At 38.9% G+C, this 25971-nt stretch overlaps 1 protein-coding gene across 4 annotated transcripts in view; it reads left to right on the top strand.

The window, feature by feature from the left end:
* Nucleotides 1-25971, top strand: part of NiPp1 (nuclear inhibitor of protein phosphatase 1) — a 152070-nt gene that overhangs the window by 29307 nt on the left and 96792 nt on the right. For all 4 annotated transcript variants that reach the window (XR_010859535.2, XR_010859534.2, XR_010859533.2 and 1 more), the window contains exons 4-5: nt 995-1212; nt 24700-24903. Coding sequence is in view for 1 of the 4 variants with exons in the window: in XM_067143280.2 (XP_066999381.1) it covers nt 995-1212; nt 24700-24903 (422 nt within the window). In the remaining 3 variants the exon portion in view is untranslated. The remainder of the gene's footprint in view (nt 1-994; nt 1213-24699; nt 24904-25971) is intronic.

The following is a 25971-nucleotide window of genomic DNA, read 5'->3' as shown; positions in this document are numbered from 1 at the left end:
ATGTTAGAGTGAAGCTGTAGCTGAATTTGAGACTGATCTTATGATTTCACTCAGAATAACATTTTGTTAGCATGGTTTTTGTGGTGTGATGTGATCTAAAACTGCAAGCCAATTACAGATGTGTAGATCTAATAGATCCAGTTTTAATTGTGATAACAGAATTTAGTCGGTAAATTTAGTCACCTTTTGATCATCATGAAATTCTGTACTTTATAAGTTTTAAGCCATACCAGTGCATAGTATTTTGCAGCATGGTAAACAAACATCGTATAAGTAATGGAAAGGAACAAACGAGTGACAAAGTCATGTACAGTTTAGAAAGAAACAAGAGTAGGAACACCTACATAATAAGATAAACACAATGACAGGTCAGCATGAGAAGAAGGAACAATAGAAAAGGAGACAAGAATAAATATGAAAACGCATAAGGACAAGAACACTCATTGTATCTTCATACACAGGAGACAAGGACAAATATGAAAACACAAAAAGAAAAGGACGATCTCTGTATCTTCATACATTCCTGACTTTAAATAGCCTCTCTCCTCATCAGTCCCAATTCTTCTACATCCATTTCTTCTCAACCCCCCGACAAGCTCGTCTCTTCTTCTCGCCTTCATCAGAAAAGTGGGCTTCAATACGTTTTGAGGGGCCATCTTGACAGATCTTCAGTCTTGATGTGGGAAGTGTAAAATAAGAAGAAAGTCAGATCAGGAAAAGGGAAGATAAAAAGTTGCTTTCCTTCCCCATGTAGTTCTGCACCGCTTCTTTATATTGTTAGAGTGAGTTTTCACTTTTGATCTGGCCACAAAACTCCAGGCTAGTGTAGGCGTACTCCTCTAATCTCCCTTAAACACTTTCCAAAAATGATTTATTGTGTAATATTCTTATGCAGTGTGGTTTTATTATATATGAGAGAAATTACATTGTTTTTGTTCATTTTAGTGATATTTCATTTGTGTACATAATGATGTGATAACTTTTTGCTCACCAGCACATGGCACTTTCATTGGTTCTTTGCGATTGGAAGCTCACAAACCCACACAGCTTCCTATTGACAGCACGTTCCACTTTGGTGCATCGACACGGTATTACATTATTCGAGAACGTCCTCAAACTGGCTCTCGGCCCATCATCGAGGAACTGGAAAAGTCATCTGAAGAAGCTGAGGGTGGTCTACTGGGTTTACCTGAAACAGAAACTGAGTTAGATGTGAGTGGAATATGATTAGACTGTTAGTTTTATATTTTTTATTTTCATACATGAATATTATACAATCAGTAATTTTTCTCAAGGATGTTTATTCAGTAGAAAAGAGAATTACATTTGCAAGTAGCTGTAGCCTGTGTATGACAGAGATTTGATGTTTGCAAGGTAAGGGTTTTTTTATCTTTACTTGCTGGTACAATAAAACCTTCATTATCCATCATCCTTTTAGTCATCAGTTTCTGTTAACTGTCACGTTTAAAACTGTCAGTCCCTTCCCTCCTTCCCATACCCTTCTCTGTGACAGATGCAGCACAGTTTCTGACTTAAGTCATTGTTTAATAGTGTGGTAAATCTACAGTAAGTCTGAACACTTTCTGGGGGTCCATGTCGTGTCTTATAATTATTTTTTTCTGGTCATATTTCACCAAACTGTTCTCCTCTCACCAAATTGATTCAGTATCTCTTAATTTGTGATATGATTTACCCATCTCATTGCATTTGGGATATAGTGGGTTTGAACCCTACCATCAGCAGCCCTAAAGATGGTTTCTGTTGTTTTCTATTTGAACACCAGGCAAATGGTGGGACTGTACGTTAATTAAGGCCATGACCACTTCCATCCCAATCGTAGCTCTTTCCTACCCTAACATCACCAAAAACCTCTCATTTACTAGTGCAACATTAAATCAGTAGTTTAAGGGAAAAAGTTACTCATCTCACCTTCAACATTCTTCTCTAACACCATATGTCAAAAGTTTCTATTTTCTTTCTTCTGAGCTAGTTATTGTCAATGTTTCATTTCCATACAATGTCACACTCCATACAAAAATCTTCAAATTTGTTTTCTTTAGGAAGGCCTTCCTCGCTTGTACTAGCCTGCATTTTGTCCTCCTCCTACCATCATTAGTTATTCATCTACCCAGGTAACAGTATTCATCTATTTCCTTTAACCCTCTTGCAGTATGCCGATCTATCAGTGCAAGAGATTACGGCAATAACATTCATGGCACCAATGTATAGCTCTGTTGTACTTAGGTGTTTTGGTCATGTGTGTGGCTGCTAGATGGCAATAGATAATTGAACAATAACTTACACTTTTCAATTATTCAACAAATAGATCCACCAGTCCTAAGAAATATTTTTATTTTCGACAAATAAAATCTATTGTGAGGGTTGTGTTTATGTTGTAGTGGTTCAAAGTTGTCATTGCGTGGATCTGTTCTTGTTTGTCCTATGAATACGTTAATTTGGTCCTGTTATCTTTTTAATTTAGAATTCGTATTGTTTCATTGGGATTTTATTTGTTTGCTGTGCTACTTCAAAAATAATTATATATATTTTTATTACTCCTATCCTACTTGTACATGTGTCACTTTTTTTTTTCAATGGCTGGACCAAGTTCAAGCCGACAGAATTCCGAATATTCAGATGATGTAGACAGTGTTGTTGCCAAAAGTGATTCTCATTGCCGGGCTTAGTAGCTCAGATGGCAAAACCCTGGGCTTTTGAGCCCAACTTGGCAGGTTTGATCCTGGCTCAGTCTGGTAGTATTTGAAGGTGCTCAAATACGTCAGCCTCCTGTCGGTAGATTTACTGGCATGTTAAAGAACTCCTGCGGGACTAAATTCCAGTAAACCGGGCTAGTTGGCCATGCGGTTAGGGGCGCGCGGCTGTGAGCTTGCATCCGGGAGATAGTGGGTTCGAATTCCACTGTCGGCAGCCCTGAAGATGGTTTTCCGTGGTTTCCCATTTTCACACCAGAAAAATGCTGGGGCTGTACCTTAATTAAGGCCTTTCCTATCCCATTGTCGCCATAAGACCTATCTGTGTCGGTGCGATGTAAAGCCACTAGCAATAAAAAAAAATCCAGCACCTTGGTGAAACTGTAAAAGTATCAAAATTTATTCGTGTATTATATCCCCCCAGGTTTTTTGAGACGAAGAAAATGAAAAAAAATACATCTCGCATACAAGACCCCCAACATAATTCGTCAGAGAACAACAATTCTGCTTCAAAACATGTACAGGTCTTATTGCACTTCTGATGACATTGCACAAATTAATGAATAGTTTCATCCTCACGAGCCACTGAATGAAAACATGTGTCGAAGTCATGCGGTACATCTGTGTTTCGTAGTTAAGAAATGTCTGCCTCTGTAGCATAGGCCTACTGCAGCTCTGATGTCGTCGCACAAATAGGTGAGTAGTTTCATGTCCGTCACGTGCATTGCAATCATGCATCAGTCTTGCTATATATCTGAGTTTTCTAATTAACAGTGTCCGCCAGCATAATGATTAGCACGATTAGTTGCCGTTCACGGGAGTCTGAGTTTGATTACCGGTACCGTACTGCTAGAGATTTATGAATGGCAGGAAGGATAATATGCGGCAAAAATGGTGTAATTCCCCTCCACTGGGGGGGGGGTCTAAAAACAGCTGCACCACCTTGGGATGAGGAAACAAGTTTACTTTATTTATGAAATATTCACGGTTGTTGCTATTAATATAACAAGCGAGACCATTAACAAAGTGATCGTTTAATATCTCGTAACTCGGGCTAATATAGGTACTTTTGGAGAGAAGTCAGTTTAAAGCATGATAAAAACTATCCAATTATAACAATTGTTTTACACGCCCATGCACCTAACATATTTTAATAATAATATTGATTTTATGTCCCATTTACTTTTCACGATTTTCGGAGACTCCAGACAAAACATACTAGAGTATGCGTTAATACAAAAATGGAGACAACGAACGTGCGAAATTAAACATTATGATAATAAAATGCATTACCGCCACACCTGTAGACATTCATAAATTCCAGTATAGGTATTTTTGCGGAAGTAAGTTTAAAATGTGATAAAAACTATCCAATTATAACGATTGTTTTACTCGCCAGTGTACCTAATATATAGTTTTCCTGTTATTTATTTTTATTCTTCCCGTCGTGGAACTTTTGGCACATCCGCAGTTATCAAAAGAATGCTTCCAGTCACTATGTATGACATTCAGAAGTACAACTCGTAACATACGCCAGTTATCAGCTGATGGATTGGCACGCTTTCCACAGCACAGCTTTATTCAGAAGGAGTGGCTTTTGCTACACATACACCACCTGGGAATATCAGAGACCATCTCCAGAAACCATTTGTGAATAGATTTACACTGTTTGGACTGTTTGGGAACGAAAATATTTCTAAAAGGTTTAAAAAGACGGGACCTCAAATGCTCTTTATTGCAGTGCGTGGCTGACAAGATGGCAGTGAAGATGACATTACTTGGAATGACGACACGTCGGTAACAGGGAAGTTTGTGGTGCAAGACGATAATTCAAATGAGAGCAGTGTCAGGTTTACTGTGTGGTAGGCCTACTGCTCAACTGACAGAGACAAATGACTGGCCATTAAGTTATTTTGTATCAACCGAGCTCGATAGCTGCAGTTGCTTAAGTGCGGCCAGTATCCAGTATTCGGGACATAGAGGGTTCGAACCCCACTGTCAGCAGCTGCTCACCATGAATCTGACCGCGAGGAACCTGACCAGTGAATGTGATGTGCAGTGAATGACTTAGTGTCATACTTCATGAGTGAATAGCAATACACAAATCGTATTGATAACAAATGATTCAGATTCCATAGTCAAAAAATTAGACATTATAATGTGTGATATTTCTCGTATTGAAAACTATTTTCATAATTTAGTACATATTTTTCTGCATTACTTATAATAATAGGACTAAGGCATATTTATTTCTGAAATACTCATAGTTTCATGTGTTACTGAGACTTCTGTAATTAAAAAATGTGTCAAACTGTTTACATATTAATTTTTTATATTTTGGTTGCAAAATCACAACTGAGCTCCTACGAGCAGACTCCCGCAGATAGCCTGAATGCAAGAAGGTTAAAAATTCAATTGTTAATCTACTATTTCCTGCATCACTTGACTTCATAGGACTTTTGTTTCAGATTTATTTTCATTTTTCATGTATGAACAAGCAGAAATTCTTCTATTTTGTGCAGTGAACACATGACTTCTAAGCTAAAGAGAGCTATAAATTGCACATGTAAACATTCTACACTATTCTTTAACAAACGTATGAATGTATTTGAGTTATACTGGCTATTTTCATCGGAAGGCAGCATTTCTAAATGTAAAAAGACAACAAATGGTGAACACAACTTTTAGGCCTACATATAAAGTAAACACAGTAAGTTTTTGTTACTCATTTCATCTTATTAATTCCTTTAATGAGGTTGATGTCAGGAAGGGCACATGGTCGTAAACACTCACTACGAAGATTCGTCCCGTTATTAAAGTCTCATGTTGGAAATTACTGTATAATCCCAAGTACCACCCACCCCTGAGTAAGACCCATACCCTACATTTTAAAGGCAAAAGACAAAGATAAAGACACCTCCATATAGGCCTTGATGGCCCTTGGAGGAGTGGAAGGTAAAGGCTTCCACCATTGTTAACCGTGGCACGTGATGGAGGTAGAGTGGTTAGCCGCCTTTGCCCCCAGGAATTAACTTGGTACTCATTTTTGGTGTAGGCTGAGTGAACCTCAGGGCCATATGCACCTCTAGAAGTTGAAATCTCATTTCTTAAATTTTACGACTTCCTGACGGGGATTCGAACCCACGTCCTTCTGGGCGAACCGAGCACGCCTTTACCGCCTCGGCCAGACACCCCCTACATTTTAAAGGATAAAATTTAAAGAAAAGGTTTCACTCAAATTTGTTTACAATATTTGCTACAGAACAAGAATGCCATTTCACTATGTATGTTTCATGAATTTAAAATAGTTTCAGACAGTTTTTAAGTGTCCTTGAAATAATAAATTATTTAAAACACACACAGAAAATGTTATCAATCACAGAACGATAGCCAACACTTCATTCATCGTCAGAAGTACCAACTTTGGAGCTTTCACTATCATTTTGACCATCACTTTCCCACACAACATTATCTTCACTGCCAACCATAGGATTAGAAATACTGCACTTCTGGAAACTTTTCTGGACGAGGTCGCCAGAGATACGATTTCTTTTATTTTATGCTATGTAAATATTATTTACTCAATATTATTTATTTAACATGTAAGATGGCCTTATTGATTTCATGACAACTTTAATTACATTTTTGTTGTTTCAAATTTAATTCTTGAACTCTTCTCCAAGGACTATGTCAAATGCTAATACTTCAACCATACACATATACGAGCATGTCAAAAAAATGTTATTTTCTCGAACCCAGGACTCTAAACAGATGATTTTATATTTTTAATGTTATTATTTATATAAAATTTTAATAATAATGCCAACTGATATCATCATCGGTTAGCCCTTCCTGCGAGCCGGGTAGGTTGTTTGGAAACGAGCATCTTCCAAAGTTGCCTATTCAAAAATATTTTGTTGTCCATGACAGATTCCCAATTCCATCCTCTTCTCTCCACTTCTTCCCTCAGTTGGTCCATCCATCTTCTTCTTGGTCTTCTACCTGTTATTCTCTTTTCCAGATAAGCACATGGTAACCTTTAGCTATTCATTCGTTTAACATGCCTAAACCATTTAAATCTAGATGACCTAAGTCTTTCCTCCATCTATTCATTTAGACCTAGGTTAGATCGGATCTCATTATTTTTCACATGATCAAGTCGTGTCTTTTGGAAGGCAGTTCTAAGAAATTTCATTGCACAGGCTTGAATCCTACTACAATCCTTTGATGTTAGTGTGCAGGTTTCCAGAGAATATGTAAGGATGGGAATGAAATATGAGCCAGCCCCGAGGTGTAGGGGTAGCGTGTCTGCCTCTTACTCAGTGGCCCCGGGTTAGATTCCCGGCCAGGTCAGGGATTTTTACCTGGACCTGAGGGCTGGTTCGAGGTCCACTCAGGCTACGTGATTAGAATTGGGGAGCTATCTGACGGTTAGATAGCGGCCCCGGTCTAGAAAGTCAAGAATAACGGCCGAGAGGATTCGTCATGCTGACCACACGACACCTCGTAACCTGCAGGCCTTCGAGCTGAGCAGCGGTCGCTTGGTAGGCCAAGGCCCTTCAAGGGCTGTAGTGCCATGGTGTTTGGTTTGTTTTTTGGGAATGAAATATGACTTGTACAGGATCATTTTTGTTCTTTGTGGGACCTTCTCATCCCATAATAGGTGTCTAACAATACTGTAAAAGTTAGAGCCTTTGTTTCTCTGTTTGTTATTTCTATCTCATCTCTGTTATTACTAGCCATTATGCTTCCTAAATATCTGAATTGGTGTACTACTTCAACTTGGTGGTCCTGTATTTTTATGTTGCATTCTGTATTATGTCTGGTGATTTTCAGTGCTACTGTTTTTGATGGGTTCAATTTCATTCCATAATCAGCAAACTTCTTTCACCATGCATTCAGATTATTTTGCACTCCCTCCTCTGTTTCATCCCATATTACCACATTGTCTGCAAACACCAGAGTCTTTATTAGCTTTTCATTTTAGTTCCTTTAAAATGGTATCCATAACTGCTGTGAATAGAAGAGGTGATAAGGCACTTCCCTGTTGTACTCCTTTGGTTGTATTGAACCATTCAGAGTGACCATCTCCAATACTGACACAGCTTTTGCAATTAGTATATAGCATGTGGATCTTCCTGTAAGGTACTCCGGTACACCAAGTTTTCTAAGACTTTTCCAAATAGTTGATCTAGAAACATTATCATATACCTTTTCAAGGTCCACAAACACAATAATTAGGTCTTTTCATCTTTCCCAGTGTTTCTCTGCCAACATCCTCAAAGCAAATATCTGTTATGCTTCTTCCAGCTCTAAAGCCATGTTGATCCTCTTCTAAGATAGGCTCTAGTATATCCCTTGCTCTGGCTTCAGTGATCTCCATAATTTTATGGCCATGTGATAGGAGGGTAATGCCTCTGTAATTCTCACTTTTCCTTCTACTCCCTTTCGTAAAGATAGGAACTATCATCCCTTTTGTCCAGTCTTCAGGTATTTTGTTATCCTTCTATACTGTTCTGAGAACTGTTGAACTGTTCAGAACTGAAAAATACAGCCAGTGTATTCCTGGTGGGCCAGCAGCTTTAATCATGTCAGCTGTAACTTCAGCAGCTCTTGCTGACTTACCATTTCTCATCTTATGGAAGCTTGCTCTACTTCTGTCCATGTAATTGGGATATCTTGCTCTGTTGTTTTGTGTCCTACGTCCTCAACAGAGATCTCCTTAGGGCCATTTAGGAGCTTGTCAAAATACTGTCCCATTGTATCCCTGATATCTTTCATATTGCAAACTATATTCCCATCTGCCATCTCCAGAGCTGTAATTGCTTCTTTATCTGATCTTTTACTTTTTACTATTCCATATATCATTTCCATATTCCCTTTACTGTCTTCTTCCAGTTTAGTTGTAAATTCTTCCCAACTTTTCTCTTTTTCTTCCTGCACAATTCTCTTGACTTCCAACTTCCTGGATCTATATTCTTTTGCCAACCCTTCCAATTTATTGTTGTCCATTCAGTCGTTGATTCTTCTGTCAGACTTAGCCACATAAAGAGGTTTTATGGTTTTATTCTTTTTCATTATGGTTTCTTTCACTTTATCATTCCACCAAGATGTTTTTCTCTCTCTAAGTCTTCTGTTTGTTCTTCCACATATTTTATCTGCGCTACCAAACAGACTTGCCTTAAAATTGTTACCTTTCTTTGTGTCTGTTATTGGTATTTTTGCTCTGATTTCCTCTTGAAACTGCTGTTTGACTTCCAGATCTTTCATTTTCCATTCTTTAATTCATGTTTTTTTCTTCTTGTTTACTTTAATAATAGGTTTGGTGACTCTTAGGTCTGCAATGAGGAGCCTATGGTCACTATCAAGGCTCTCACTAGGTATCAATTTTACATCATGCACTTTTTCTCCACTTAGCCTATCTGTGACGATAAGGTCTATCACTGATCTATACTGACCATCCAAGCTGTACCTCGTTATCTTGTGGCTATCCCATTTCTGAAACCACAAGTTCTTCACCAGAAGTTGGTTTCGTGTACAGAGATCAAGCAGAAGTTCACCTTCCTCATTTCTATTACCAAATCCATATGGACCAATAATTCCTTCATAACCTGACCTATCAGCTCCTACTTGGGCATTAAAATCCCCAATTATCATTATGTTCTCTTCATCAATGATGTCCTCTAGTTTTTCTAGGAAGCTTGCTTTTTGCTTATCACCACAACCCTGCTGCGGAGCATAAACTTGGATCACAGTTCGGGTTTCTCCATTTAGGCATATTTTAGCTTTGATTAATCTCTCATTGATGTATGAGATGTCTGTTACACTATCAGTATCTTTATGGAGTATAAAACCAACTCCATTCCTCGCCACTGCAGGATTATCACTCCACTATCATGTATATGCATCCTCTAACATTAATAATACCAATATAATGGTCCGTTATTGGACATTATAAATTTTCCAGGTAACTCATTCTTGGTTGCCTGCGTTTCGCCCTCGTGTGCTAAGTTAGGCTCATCAGTTGGGACTTAGCACATCACCCAAGACGCAAGGCTAGTGCATACCGTGGAGGCCACTGCATAGGCTAGTTGAAGCCACCAGCAGTGCCAATGCACTATGAGAGCCATGTCTCATTTCCAAAAAAATTGATGCTGCCTGGCCATCAGATAATACAGATGTTGATTCCCATAGGGTGGTGTGCTAAGTCCCAACTGATGAGCCTAACTTAGCACACGAGGGCGAAACGCAGGCAACCAAGAATGAGTTAGCTGGAAAATTTATAATGTCCAATAACGGACCATTATATTGGTATTATAAATTTACTCATTCGGGACAAATATTTTAAATTCCCTATGGGAATAAACATCTGTATTATCCTCTAACATTCTCGTGTTGCAACCTTTCCATTTGGTTTCACTTAGCCCTAAGATGTGAATATGTCTACAGTTCATTAAATCCGTGATTTAGTTGCATTTCCCTGTCATAGTATTTAAGATTCCAATCCGAAGCTTGTTTCTATGATTGGTTCTTCTCGTGCATCTTGAATGAACATCGGATATGACGTCGTCATTAGTTCCAAGAGTACATGAAGTATTGTCGACATTCAGAATATTTTTCTTTCCGAGGCTCATTTTAGTTTTGAAAGCAACTGCATTGTACTCCTGTACTGACCTGCTAGGTCTTTCTTATAATCATACTGAAAAAGTGTAACAGCTTTTAACATTATGTAATATTATGTATATTTGATACAATCAATCTTTAATCATAGCTATTGCTATAATTCAACACATTACCATAATTTTACATTTCAATTCTTCTATAATGACCGTTTTTCCAATTTTAAGTGTATAGTAACTTAGTAACTTATAAGTTAACTTTAAATCAAGTGCTTGATTTAATCTTGAGGAGATACAATGGCCTGTGATGCCTACAAAGAGAGGTGAAACATGTCCCATTTCATCTAATATAATAAGGATGAAATCCTAAAATTTCTTAGAACTTAATGTATTGAATAGATGGATGAACAATAAACAATTAATTATTTTAGTAAGTATATTACCTTTCAATACGGATCTACAACGATATTAATGACTTGCAATCTGATCACCCAGTAATGAGAAAATGTTGTTTCACAAAATTTACGACAACTTTTTTCACAAAAATCAGATTAAGTAAAAACTGAGTATGCAGTTTAACAAGTAAGTTGCTTTATGATATATTGAGGTTTGATAATGATCAGATCAGTACTTTTAAAGTTATGAATTTTCAAAATGAGCACTCTGTTGGAAATGGAAAAAATACCGGCACTTTTTTTGTTCAACCTGTGTTAAAATTTTAACTGAGTACGATAAAAATTTCTACTACACATAATTAAACGTAGAATAAAATAAGCTAAATTTTGGTGTAGCTTGTTTCTATGTGGGACAAAGGATAAACGTCTTATTAACATATAAACTTGGGTGTCTATACTTTTTTCCACGATAGTAAGAACATGAGACTGTGACTGCTGCCAAGTGCATACGGTAAAAGGAAAGTGTGTTTGGGGTTGGGGGAGTGTGCGTTGAGAAGCTCGGTTGCCATGTCACGGCAACCATAAGTGTTGATGTAGATGTTGATTTCCATTGGGAACCTGAAATATTTGTCCCGAATTAGTAAATTTATAATACCAATGTAGTTGGTCCGTTATTGGACATTATACATTTTCCAGCTAATTCATTCCTGGTTGCCAGCATCATTTTGCCCCAGGGTGGGTAAGTTGGGTTCATCAGTTGGAAAATAGCACACCCACCAAGATGCATGGCTAGTGCATGCGGTGGAGGCCACTGCGTAGGCTACTTGGAGCCATCAGCAGTGCCAATGCACTATGAGAGACTTTGTCTCATATCCAAAAATTGATGCCTGCCTGGCCATCGGATGATATAGATGTTGATTCCCATAGGGAACCTGAAATATTTGTCCTGAATGAGTAAATTTATAAAACCAATGTAGTTGGTCCATTATTGGACATTATAAATTTTCCAGCTTAACTCATTCCTGGTTGCCACTGTTTTGCCCCATTGTGCTAAGTTGGGCTCATCAGTTGGAAAATAGCACACCCACCAAGACGCATGGCTAGTGCATACCGTGGAGGCCACTGCGTAGGCTACTTGGAACCATTGGCAGTGCCAATGCACTATGAGAGACTTTGTCTCATATCCAAAAATTGATGCCTGCCTGGCCATCGGATGATATAGATGTTGATTCCCATAGGGAACCTGAAATATTTGTCCTGAATGAGTAAATTTATAAAACCAATGTAGTTGGTCCATTATTGGACATTATAAATTTTCCAGCTTAACTCATTCCTGGTTGCCACTGTTTTGCCCCATTGTGCTAAGTTGGGCTCATCAGTTGGAAAATAGCACACCCACCAAGACACATGGCTAGTGCATACCGTGGAGGCCACTGCGTAGGCTACTTGGAACCATTGGCAGTGCCAATGCACTATAAGAGACTTTGCCTCATTTCCAAAAATTGATGCCTGCCTGGCCATCAGATGATGTAGATGTTGATTCCCATAGGGAACCTGAAATATTTGCCCCGAATGAGTAAATTTATAATTCCGAAATAGTTGGTGCGATATTGGACATTATAAATTTTCCAGCTAACTCATTCCTGATTGCCAGCGTTTCGCCCCAACTTAGCACACTGGATCCCTGGTTCAAGGTCTCTGAAACGTGTACAGAAAGCGGCTGGTACATTACTTTCTCCATGAAGTCACTAGAAATATTCTGGCAGGAGAAATAAGCAAGTGGAACGTGATAGATGCAATGCGGAGTGACAGTTGCCTGGGATGCTATTCTTCCATTGACAATCGTGAACTGCTTCGTCAAGTGTGGATTTGGTTCCTTAAAAGAGGTACAAGAAGAAGAAGAAGATGAATGGGAGGAGTTACGGCAAAAGTCCGATGTCTGTATAACTTTCGCCGAATACCTCTTCGTCAAGCATGCGTGGACTACTTCAGAGGAGCGAGATCTCGCCATGTTGATCAGCTATGATTACGTGATGCCAGAGGGAGATGCAATTCCAGCTGCTGTTGAACATGATGCAGATACGGTGCAGGCAATAACTATTCCGTTAAAAAATGATGTGCTTGCCGCTGTAGCCATTCTGGATTCTGCGATAAGTCTAAGTGATGCTGACGAAGCGACAGTTAAGGCTATGGACGATATGGAGCAGTTCATTATTAGTGATTACAGAAAAATAAATAAATTATGAAGCACCCTCTCATACTGTACATTCTTTCTTTAAAAAGGCAATAATCCTAATTTGTGACCAAAAGAAAAATACTACTTGGCCATTATATACTCTGACTGACAGTGACAATGCAACACCAAGGAGGAGTGGTTCGAAAGGGATGAAAGTTGGGGAAAAAACAGAGACGGCACGGATGAATAATTGATGTTTATTTCAAACCGATATGCAGGTTACACAATGCGCACAGCATCGACTCAGTAGGATGTAGGACCACCGCGAGCGGCGATGCACGCAGAAACACGTCGAGGTACAGAGTCAATAAGAGTGCGGATGGTGTCCTGAGGGATGGTTCTCCATTCTCTGTTAACCATTTGCCACAGTTGGTCGTCCGTACGAGGCTGGGGCAGAGTTTGCAAACGGCGTCCAATGAGATCCCATACGTGTTCGATTGGTGAGAGATCCGGAGAGTACGCTGGCCACGGAAGCATCTGTACACCTCGTAGAGCCTGTTGGGAGATGCGAGCAGTGTGTGGGCGGGCATTATCCTGCTGAAACAGAGCATTGGGCAGCCCCTGAAGGTACGGGAGTGCCACCGGCCGCAGCACATGCTGCACGTAGTGGTGGGCATTTAACGTGCCTTGAATACGCACTAGAGGTGACGTGGAATCATACGCAATAGCGCCCCAAACCATGATGCCGCGTTGTCTAGCGGTAGGGCGCTCCACAGTTACTGCCGGATTTGACCTTTCTCCACGCCGACGCCACACTCGTCTGCGGTGACTATCACTGACAGAACAGAAGCGTGACTCATCGGAGAACACGACGTTCCGCCATTCCCTCATCCAAGTCGCTCTAGCCCGGCACCATGCCAGGCGTGCACGTCCATGCTGTGGAGTCAATGGTAGTCTTCTGAGCGGACGCCGGGAGTGCAGGCCTCCTTCAACCAATCGACGGGAAATTGTTCTGGTCGATATTTGAACAGCCAGGGTGTCTTGCACATGCTGAAGAATGGCGGTTGACGTGGCGTGCGGGGCTGCCACCGCTTGGCGGCGGATGCGCCGATCCTCGCGTGCTGACGTCACTCGGGCTGCGCCTTTACCCCTCGCACGTGCCACATGTCCCTGCGCCAACCATCTTCGCCACGGGCGCTGCACCGTGGACACATCCCTGTGGGTATCGGCTGGGATTTGACGAAGCGACCAACCTGTCCTTCTCAGCCCGATCACCATACCCCTCGTAAAGTCGTCTGTCTGCTGGAAATGCCTCAGTTGACAGCAGCCTGGCATTCTTAGCTATACACGTGTCCTGTGGCACACGACAACACGTTCTACAATGACTGTCGGCTGAGAAATCACGGTACGAAGTGGGCCATTCGCCAACACCGTGTCCCATTTATCGTTCGCTACGTGCGCAGCACAGCGGCGCATTTCACATTATGAGCATACCTCAGTGACGTCAGTCTACCCTGCAATTGGCATCAAGTTCTGACCACTCCTTCTTGGTGTTGCATTTGCTCTGTCAGTCAGTGTATTTGATATTTTTCAGGTACTGTACAAAATTATTTTTCTTGATATTATATTAAATATATGTTTGGGATTTCAAAGTTTGTTTTGTTGTGCCGTGTGTTTCCAATTGGACAGTCTTTTTGGCTCCCCTGTGTAAGTACTTTATTCATTGGATTACCATACTTGTATTGCGTGTTGCATATAGATTTATCCTTTTGAATCATGCTTTTTTTTTTCCTCGGGTGTGAGGTTACATTTGTTAGTGTATGGTGTTGTATTATGGGTTATCCAAGTGTATTATTTGAATAAATGTGTCTTGTTGGATTCATTTCAGAAATATAGTTTTTTCCATGCCATTTGAAATGTTTAACTGTGAATTAAGGTGACTGCATGCATTAACCTTTTCACTGCTGAGTTTTTATGACCAGCCGAGGCCTCTGGGCTGTTTGTTTTTTTTTTGTTTTTTTTTTAAAGGAAGAAGCACTTTCACAGATACATGTTTACTGTTACAATTAATGGAATGCATGAAGTCCCCTTAGCCCCGCAGCCCAATACAGGGTCGGGGATGAAGTGAAATTATATTTTACACCATATTTTTACAGCCGGATGCCCTTCCCGATGCATATCTCAGTTGAGAAGATAATGAATGTAAAATGAATGATGGTGAATGAAACTGGGTAAGGAAGTGGAAGGAATCGGCTATGGCTTATGAATGGGAACTGTCCTGGCCTTTTCTTTGGAGTGCAAAAGGGAAACCACAAAACAAAACAAAAAAAAAAACATTCTCAGGACAGCTGACGGTGGGGTTCGAACCCACTCGGCTGCCGGGTGCAGAGCTTGGCTCCATAGACATAGCATGTGAATACACACGGCTACTCCGCTCGGTGATACATTTACTGAAATATAATTCAAAATTGTTGATCCAAGATCCGGTATTTTCAAAATCATTTACATTTGGGGAAAAATAATTTATGTGAGGAAGGGGTGACAATTCTGAATGAGATTCATCATTATTACTTTGTCTCGCACTTTCTTGTACTTCAATATCGCCACTTAGATATTCTCCATCTTCATTACCAAAATGTAGCTCTCCAGAATCATTATTTATGAGAAACATTCAATTTCTTCGTCAACAAGAGATGTGTGTATACTTCAAGACACCATGATGGCAACACGTAAGTGGGAAAGATGTTCCACTCCAATGAAGCTGAAATAACAACAGATCACTTTCAAAACACGCAAAATGGAGTGGTATATCTGCCGTACAGAACTTCCTTGAGCATTTCCACGGAATATCAAAGCATGACACTATATCGCGTACATTTGTAAGATCGGTGAAGTACTTACTGCACCAAAACGTATATATACGGGTTTGGCAGACGACGCACGGCGTTCAATAACGTATATATACGGGTTTGGCAGTGAATGGGTTAATGGGTCTTACAATATTTTGTGGTGCAGCAAGGGTTGGCACTTGTGAACTATGAGTTGGTAGAATCATTCCGTATTGACGGTTTTCACTTTACAAAGGAAAATTTAATGTGTCGTTCTATTCAATACAATAACATAACTCCATCATTACATAATAGAAGCTAAAGATGTGCGAAAAACATGATGAAGGAAGAAATGAAAAACAAAAGATACATGACAGAAAAATAAAAAAAGCAATTCAATATATACACATCTCCATCTTTAGATGGAGCAATAAAAACAACTCACTTGAGACATCTTCAGTGAAAAAAAAAAAATTAACATTTTTACATAATTGAAGCTAAAAAGCCACGAAGAAAAGAACGAAAGCAAATGAGATAGGACGGAAAATGAAAAATAAGTGTTTTTGGTGAGGTTGTGGACCTCTTATTCCAAAAATTTTTCAGTGTGATATAATCAAAAACAGGACGAAATCATTGTGTCAAAAATTCAGAATTGACAGTCTGTCTTTGTAGTCACCATCACCACGAATAGTTAAGGGGGAGCGAAAAACTTTAGAAACCAAATTTGAGAGGAAACACGCAGAAGGCAAATTGCATGTGACACATGATGGAAAGCTACCAATTAATTTCAAATTTTGGAACAGTAACCCTCTCGAAAGGCCTGATCTTCTTAATTTCAGCGGTACCGCTATCAGTAATTATTTCCATTGTTGGTCAGGTGCGCCTGCCTTATTCTAAATAGTCAGGAGGGCAGCGAAAATATCGAGAAGCCGTGTTAGAGGAGATAACAGATGTATGGCAAACAGTTTGTGAACATAGTGGAAACCGTCAGTGAAATTCCAATCTGTTACGGAAAAATGAGGTTGTAGGCCTATGAGAAACTTGGACTGATAAGTAAAAAAGGAAAATAATTGTGAAGAAACTATTAAACTTGCATATTACGAAGCTGGTTTGCAAAGTCCGAGAGATGGCACCACCGGCGCGTATCGAGTTCATGTTTAGTTGGTAGCATCTCTTGAATGAACGCACACCAAGTTTCAGCCATATTGGTCTATTTCTTTGTGTTTGGCATTCATGTGAATCAAGGAAATTGAGTGATTTTCAAGAAATGGACGAAAAAGAATTTTGTGTGGTGATTAAACATTACTTTATGAAAAGCAAAACGCCTCAGGAAACTAAAGGGAGGCTTGATAAACATTATGGTGACTCTGCACCTTCGATTAGAACAATTTATAAGTGGTTTCAAAATTTTCGGACTGGCCATATGGGCACAAGTGACGCTGAACATTCTGGACAGCTTGAGGAGGTTACGACTCCAGAAATCATTGATCAAATCCGTGATATGGTGATGGATGACAGAAGAATTAAGGTGCATGAGATTGCTACTGCTGTGGGCATCTCGACTGAATGGGTACATAATATTTTGCATAAACATTTGGACATGAGAAAATTATCCGCAAGATGGGTGCCGCGATTGCTCACGCTTGACCAAAAACGGAATCGTGAAGTGTTGCAAGGATGGTTTGCAGCTGTTCCAGAAGAATCTGGAGGACTTTAAGCGTCGTTTCGTCACTGTGGATGAAACATGGATACATTATCTATACTCCTGAGACCAAACAACAATCTAAACAATGGGTTACCAAGGGGGAATCTGCACCAAAAAAAAAGGTGAAGACCGTTCCTTCGGCCTGAGAGGTTATGGCGACTGTCTTTTGGGATTCGCAAGGGATAATCCTCATGAACTATCTGGAGAAGGGTAAAGCTATTACAGGTGCATATTATTAATCGTTATTGGACCGTTTGAAAACCGAGCTGCAAGAAAAATGCCCGTGATTGGCCCACAAGAAAGTCCTTTTCCATCACGACAACGCAGCAGCACGCACCTCAGCAGGTGTAGTCGCAAAATTAATGGAAATAGGATTCCAACTCGTTTCACATCACCCCTGTTCTCCAGACTTAGCTCCCTCGGACAACTATTTGTTCCCCAATTTGAAGAAATGGCTGGCGGGACAAATATTTTATTCAAACGAGGAGGTGATTGCAAACACTAATGCATATTTTGCAGACTTGGACAAATCCTATTATTTGGAAGGGATCAACAAACTAGAACATGGTTGGATGAAGTGTATAAACCTAAAAGGAGACTATGTCGAAAAATAAAAAAGGTTTACCCCAAACACATAAGTAGTTTTTATTTTTGCACGGACTTTTCGAACGCCCCTCGTAATTGTTGGTTGTTCTCTAGAAACCTCTCAAAGTTAACAGTCCTGTTCTTATGATCATGTTTATTGTTGGCTCAGCTGTGTTTGCGACTTTTGCAGACTTGGACATATCCTATTATTCGGAAGGGATCAACAAACTAGAACATCGTTGGACGAAGTGTAGAAGTTCTGACAAATATATGAAAAGAATGTTTCAAGTAGAATGTTCTTTTTTTCGTTGATTTCATTTAAATTATGAGAGGGATTCATAAACTGATCTAAATCGATGTGGATGCTCTCGAGAACTTTGAGCAAGGTGCCTTTTTTGTCATAATGCAAGATCTTAAGATCTTTATCTATTGATGTGTATTCGTGACTGAATTCTTTATGATGTTCACTCATAGCTGAAAAACAATTCTATTTGAGAGTGTTGCGATGTTCGGCGTATCTCATGACAAAATTGCGGCCTGTTTGACCAACATAGCTGGAATTACAGGATTGGCATTCTAATTTGTAAACTCTGGAGTTCAAATATCTATTATTAATGTTATTATTGTTATTGTTGACAGTGTATGGATTGAAAATGAGTTTGGAGTTGTTGTGGGAGGTTCTAAATGCTATTTTGTGTTGTGTTTTTAAAAGATATTAGAAATTTGGTAAATGCTACTATTATTGAATGTGAAAGTGGAAAACTTCTCTTTAAGAGTAGAATCTTTTTCATGGTAGTCTTGGGTCTGCTCTTATACCTATTGATGATTCTGCTGATGAAGGTTCTACTAAAACAGTTGTGTTCTGCAATATTGTGAATGATGTTAATTTCACTTTTATAATTCTTGCGAGATAAAGGAACAGTTAATGCTCTGAGTACCATGCTATTGTAAGTTGCTTTCTTATGTATGTCTGGGTGCATATAAGTTTGTTGGATGGTATTGATGGTGTGGGTGGGTTTCTTCTATATATTAAAGGATAAAGTGTTGTTGCAGTTGCGCATAATGCTTAAGTCCAGGTAATTAAAGACAGTATTGTTTTCTGACACTGTGGTGAATTTTATATATGGATCAGTGGAGTTGAGAAATTCAAGTATGTATTACTCTTAGTTTGTCTTAAAAAACAAACGTGTCATCTACATAGTGTGTCCAGTGTTGAATGCTGTTAATCTTACCAATGATGTGAGAATGTTCTAAATGATCAATGTAAATAACCACAAGGATCCCTGGAACTGGTGACCCCATGGGAAGACCTATTTGTTGGTAAATGACATTATTGATAGTGAAGAAATTGTGGTGTTTGGATAAATGAAAATGTTTAATTTTATTGCAAAATTGTATGGATTTTTTCACTGATGTATTGGCTTGAAAATAACAGTGTGATTTGTGAATTAACTCAGATACTTCATAAGTCGGACTGTTTCTGAAATTGATAATGGGTCTTATGGGGAGTCAGCTTCATGGATCTTGAGTAGTGCTTTTGCTGTGGGAAGCTTCGGATTCATGATAATAATTTTGGACTTTTCAAGGTCATTAAACAAAAACGAAACGTTCTTCTTAGCGGATTTTCGGTCTCTTTGTATACATAAACATTTCCATTTATTTAGGAACAACCTCCTGTATTTACAGGCTGCCACTAAGTACAGGGTAGAACATATAAAATTTTCTGTACAGATCTATTAATTGAAGAAAACTCTAAATTATAAAGGAACAGTATAATTAGTGTGGCATTTCAGAGCTGTAGCTATAGAGGTGGTGTCTCAGGATCTTGATGGAGCCTCGGAGGACGAGATTAACTAAGTGCCTACGCAAACCTCTGTTTGCAACTTGCTATGTGGTCTTGCTTACGTTCCATACCTCTTATCATTAAATCATTACAAACTGAGTCTAACTTCATTGTCTTAGTCTCCCTCTAATTCTCTACATGGCTTTATCTCTTATTCTCTTAGGTAACCTATCTTCCACCATTCCTCCTCACATGACCCCACCTCCAAAGTTGGTTTATATATACAGCTTCATCCACAAAGTTTATTCTTAACTTGACTTTATATGCTTATTCTGAGTACCCTCCTGGCAATATTCCAACTTGTTTGTATTGGTATTTTCATGTCCACTGGACGAGTTGGCCATGCGGTTAGGGGCGCGCAGCTGTGAGCTTGCATCCGGGAGATAGTGGGTTTGAATCCTGCTGTCGGCAGCCCTGAAGATGGTTTTCCGTTGTTTCCCATTTTCACACCAGGCATATGCTGGGGCTGTACCTTAATTAAGGCCATGGCCGCTTCCTTCCCACTCCTAGCCCTTTCCTATCCCTTTGTCTCCGTAGGACCTGTCTGTTACATGTGATACAGGTGTACACGATTTCCACCTAAAAAAAATTACGATTTTTTCATATAATTAACACCATGCTCCTGGTTTCCTTTTACAGATTCTACTTTTGATCCAACATTCAACACGTTAGCTACATTCAACTGTCACATTGCCTTTTCGACCAGCATGTCAGCATGTCAACAAACCTAAATATCTTAACAACGTTTTAGCTAGTGATGGGTTGCGTGATGCAAAGCTCTCGATGCATTCTGAGCAAGCGATGCAGTGCGTGCCTCATAATGCTATCTCGATGGCGTATAGTGACGTCAGGCGCACGAGCTCTTTGTCTCGAGGCAGTGCTGGGAAACGTATCGAGAGCTCTCGATGCATTTCGAGCAACTGATGCAGTCCATGACTCATAATCCTATCTCGAAGTTTGAATCAGGACATAATGCGCACGTGGTGTGTTATCCCTCGACTATACTTCGCCTGCTGATCAACTGATGACGTCTCCAAAAACCTTAATAAGTATTTAGTGGGACGTAAAGCAAATAACATCATTATAACAACTAATGAGACACGCCCACTTCTTTATAATCTACTCGCAGTCAACTTACCTACCTGTACTTCCTGCATTTTACATGTGCACTGTCCGCTTCCATGGCGAAATGGTTAGCATGCTGGCGTTTGGTCTAAGGGCCTTCGGGTTCGATTCTCGGCTAGGTGATGTATTTTATCCTTCATTGATTAGTTCCTGTGGTTCAGGAAGTGGGTATGTGAAATAAATAGTAATGAAGAGTGTGACATATTTTTAACATTTTATTGAAACTATTTCTTTTATGACGCATTGAGTTGTGTAATAATTTGAACAGAAAGGAAAATAAACCAGTAATGACATAAAGATCCTGGTATGTGTACATGTATCTGAAAAGGGACTCACTCTCGGGTTAAGTCTCCTTCTGGACTATCGATACTTTTATATAAGTATGGTAACAAATAGGTCGTTTCTATGAAAATGATAATTCAAGACCAGCTACAATAAGATATTATCAGACCTCAAGGCACATATACAGGATGAAGCCGAACTCCATCGACAAACTTTAGGAAATTGTTCAATAAAACCTTCTGTGTATATTGGTACAAGGTACCCGTGGTCTCCGGTGGTTCGTTATAGAGTAGAACCGGTAATTAAATTATGATTTATTCGGTTTTATTACCACAAACCACCTTATTTCTGTGAAAATACCTTCACAACAGAGAAAAGGCCTGCAATATTCAATAACCGAAATGTACAACACAAAACCCAGAGTAGCAAAGTCTGTAATATGCAACAACCAAAACGTACAACACAAAACACAGAGTAATGCTATAACCCTCTGTCGAAACTCGTACATTTTTATCACAGTGTGTTCAATATGTTCTGTCAGTGTACCTACTGTTTTAAAGGTAACAATTCCATGTTGTTGGCTTCCAGCACGTTAAAGAACTCCTGCAGGATATAAATCCCATACCCCGGCGTCTGTCAAGAACTAGCATTTAGGACGGATGAAAAACAAATAACATTATTATGAGTGCTATTTTCAGTGCAATACAGATACAAAGCTAACTGATCAGATGACATGGCCACGAGTTAATCAGGTTTGTTTACATTATGATTGGTTTATATTGCATGTGTTGGAAGTGGAGGAGATTTTATTATCTGTTGGTTATTGTCACCGGTCGGTGGAACGGAGAACTGAAACTACAGTGTGTTTGGAAATGTAAATTTTAATTTTTTTTATTTGTCTGAAGGATTTAATTTTTTTGCAACTCTGGACTCTACTGGAATTTTATGTAACCGCAAGAAATATTGAACTGTATGAACATTTCAACATGCAAAAGTGTTTTGAAGTGATTTTTTTTAAATGTAGTTTTTATGTAATCTGATGTAAAATTTGTAAGGTGATTTATTTTGGAGCATCCTGTACCTGTACCACACGTGTGGTTTCCTATGATGAAATTTTGGTGTTGTAATCGTAATGTTCCAGAACTTGTGCAATTGCTAACGATGTTGAAATGACCATATATGGTCACAAGATTTCCTATTGGCAAAAAGGTTCAGGAATCTAGGGTAAGTTTGATCTTATTGGTTGATTGTAATCGGGCCATTTCCGGCCTTGTGGCCGGCTTCGAAAAATGATGCGTGAGCTCGGCGTCATTTTTCCATCCGACCGCCCTCGCGAGCGTTCGCGCTCGAGGGCTACCCTCGGGAGCTCCATCTTTCCGCGGTAAGTGTTATTTCAGTGTTTTTGCAATGTTATTCTCAATGTTTTCTGGTTTCGTTTCATTTAGTTTAATTCCTTTTGTGTTACATTATTTCTTCGCTTAATGTCATCTTAAAGGTTTAATTTGATGAGTCTGAGTTTACCCTAGGTTCCAATTGTCGTACTTTCAATTCTTTCATCCATTAAATACTTTCGCTTTAAACTATACCTTTAATGTAGCATCACCTTCATTGTTAAATCAAGTTTTATGTTAAGTTACTTAAGTATGTCTTGTTTCCGTGTCGTGGAACTGTATTTTGTAAAACTTTCTTGTCATTTTTAATATAGTTGAGCTAGAGGGTGTTTCTTGTAAGTCTTTTCTCCCCCATAACGTCATACGTTCCATGTACCTCGATGAGGGCTTCCCGCAGCTTCCACATCCTGTCTTAGTTGTCATTTTTAGGCCTGTAAGTGTTCCCTGTGTTGGTTTATATGAATTCTCCGCCACTGCGTCATATTTCTACCTCCTTATTCATATTATTAAGTATTATCTTAATTACTACAAGTATTATTATTATTATTATTATTATTATTATTATTATTATTATTATTATTATTATTATTATTATTATTATTATTATTATTATTTATGTACGCTCGAAAGAGCGGTTACAGTTATTTTGTATATTCAGTAACATTACAATTACTTCTATTAGCAATTTGGTTGTTTCTGCACGACCAGGCGTGTATTTGGTAGCCGAAACTCCGATTGCAAAACATAAACAAACAAAAAATATTTGAAGAGAAGATTCGAACCACCACAAAACGCAGTGGAGGATAATACCCAGCGATGCTATTTAGCCAACTGAGCCATGCTAACAGCTCAATTTCAGTGTTTAATAATCATTTCTGTTTCTACCATATTCACCCTGGCTGAGGTCCAATTGGAGCGTGCCTCGAAATGCATCGAGAGTGGTGACGTCAGTCTTGAGTATCTCAGATGAGAGTTATGCCCATCCCTACGTAGACCTCGAAGATGCATCAAGAGTGGTGACGTCAGTGTTGAGTATCTCGAACGAGAGTTTCGCCCATCTCTAGTTTTAGCATCATATCAAATGAGATGGTCCATAGAGGTCCAATATTAACATTGTATATTAACCTTCAACTACAACCTCGTACTTCTTCATCAAAATGAACCACAACATCACCATATGCTATTGACTTACTTTTATCTTACAGAAACAAATAATTACAGGTCACTTGACCATCTTTCAACATTATTTTATTCAACATTATGTTTTTAAAAATACTATTTTGATAGTCATTCTCATTATTATCTAGTTCCAACTACTAGTCGGTCAACATAATTTTATAGCAAGTTTTACTACTTGTTTATTAACAAACTGTTGCTTTATTCATTTTACTTATAATAGTAGTCTTCCAGTGTCACTATTACAAATACTTTCACCAAATGTAAACTTCTCACTCATAGCATAGTCTTTAAAATCAACATTATACTAGTCTTTTACCATATGCTAATTTGCTCTCAAGTCTCTTCAAGGCTTTTTTAAAATTAGTTTTATTTTATTTAAATGCAAATCAGGTGCCTGATTTTATTCCAAGGTTAAACCCATGGCTGATGATGCCTATATGTAAGGCAAAACATGTACCATTTTAATTAACATATCAATGTAATTCAACAAAGACAAGATTTATTGTATTGATTAGGTGGTCAAATTAATAAAATAACTTATTGTTATTATTTCAATGGACCTGTCTGTGTCAGTGCAACATAATGCCAGTAGCAAAAAAACTATTTTCATGTGCATTACTTCAAATTTAAGATATTCTAAGATCACCCAGTTTTCAATTCCATACAGTAAATTGGGTCTGAAAACAGATTGGTTTAAAGATAATTTTGTCTGAGAGCTGACTTCTTTCTTACAGAATACCATTGATTGTAACTGCAGTCTCACTGCATTAGCTCTGTTACACCTTGATTCTATTTCTTTTACTATACCACCATGCTAGGAGAATACATCTACAAGATAGTTCTCATATTTTTGTTTGCAGAACTTGACAGAATTCAATACTGCACATAATCGTCGCATCTCGATGTTAGGAATTCCTGATGAGGAAATACGTCCAACTTCACGTAAAAGGAAGAAAAAGTTGCTAACATTTAGTGAAGAAGAGGAAGTTATAAATCCAGAAGATGTTGACCCGTCTGTGGGTAGATTCCGCAACATGATTCATACCACTGTTATTCCTAACAAGGTAAGCACATCTTTTAGTTTTATAGTGCTTAAAAGTTGCCATAGTATATTTTCTCTAATAAATTATGCTCTCAGTAATATGCTCATGCTGCGTTGGAAGATATACTGAATGAGGCAAACAAGAAGACATTTTCTTGATAGCAACATAGTGACAATATTGTCGCAGTTTGTCAGGGTCCTAAAAACTAAAATAATTACTTAGAGGGGTAGCGTGTTTTACTATCGATGAAATTTATTAAACTGCCATGTATGGTTATTTACAAGTGCACTCAAGATCGAGTTTTACACTCCACACAGATTGAACTCACTAACTTGGCTGACTACATAGGACTCCAGTGTAACATACTCCTGCTCTCCAACAAGGCTTCTCACAGCACATTGTTGTCTCTAGAACAATTGACTCCACAACACAGCAAAGACTAAGAACTCAACTCACACACCACACACAGTCAAGAGCATCTGATTAACTCACTCCTCACTCATGCACTCCCAAATGATCTGTGGCTCACTCGCTGACTGTCTCATGACTGACTCTACATTGACACTGGGCTAATTCACTCACTTTTTAAATAGACTGGTGGAAGATTATTGACGAAGCATCTGGCAGTTTCCACTTTCAGATATAACTGCAAACCTCTTCATTCTAAACCCTCTTGATCTTAGGTCTCTTGGTGGTATATTTGAAAGCTGTCAGCAATTTTCTTATGAAATTACACGTTATCTAAAAATGTATAATACCGCGTGAGTTACCCATGTGGTAAGGGTCACGTAGCTATGAGCTTGCATTCGGGAGATGGTGGGTTCGATTCTCATCGTCGGCAGCCCTGAAGATGGTTTTCTGTGGTTCCCCATTTTCATACCATGCAAATTCTGGGGGCTGTACCTTAATTAAGCCATGGTTATTACCTTCTCACTCCTATCCCTTTCCCATCCTTGCATCGCTGATGTTAGTGCGACATTAAACCACTAACAAAAAAAAAATGTAACACCTGTACATTCATAGATATAATGAGGGGGGGAAAAAGCAGACATAGCATAAATAAAAGCACATAGGAAAAATATACTGTAG

This window comes from Anabrus simplex, chromosome 3 (genome assembly GCF_040414725.1).
Source record: "Anabrus simplex isolate iqAnaSimp1 chromosome 3, ASM4041472v1, whole genome shotgun sequence".
Taxonomy (NCBI): domain Eukaryota; kingdom Metazoa; phylum Arthropoda; class Insecta; order Orthoptera; family Tettigoniidae; genus Anabrus; species Anabrus simplex.
This window is presented reverse-complemented; position numbering and strand designations above follow the sequence as displayed.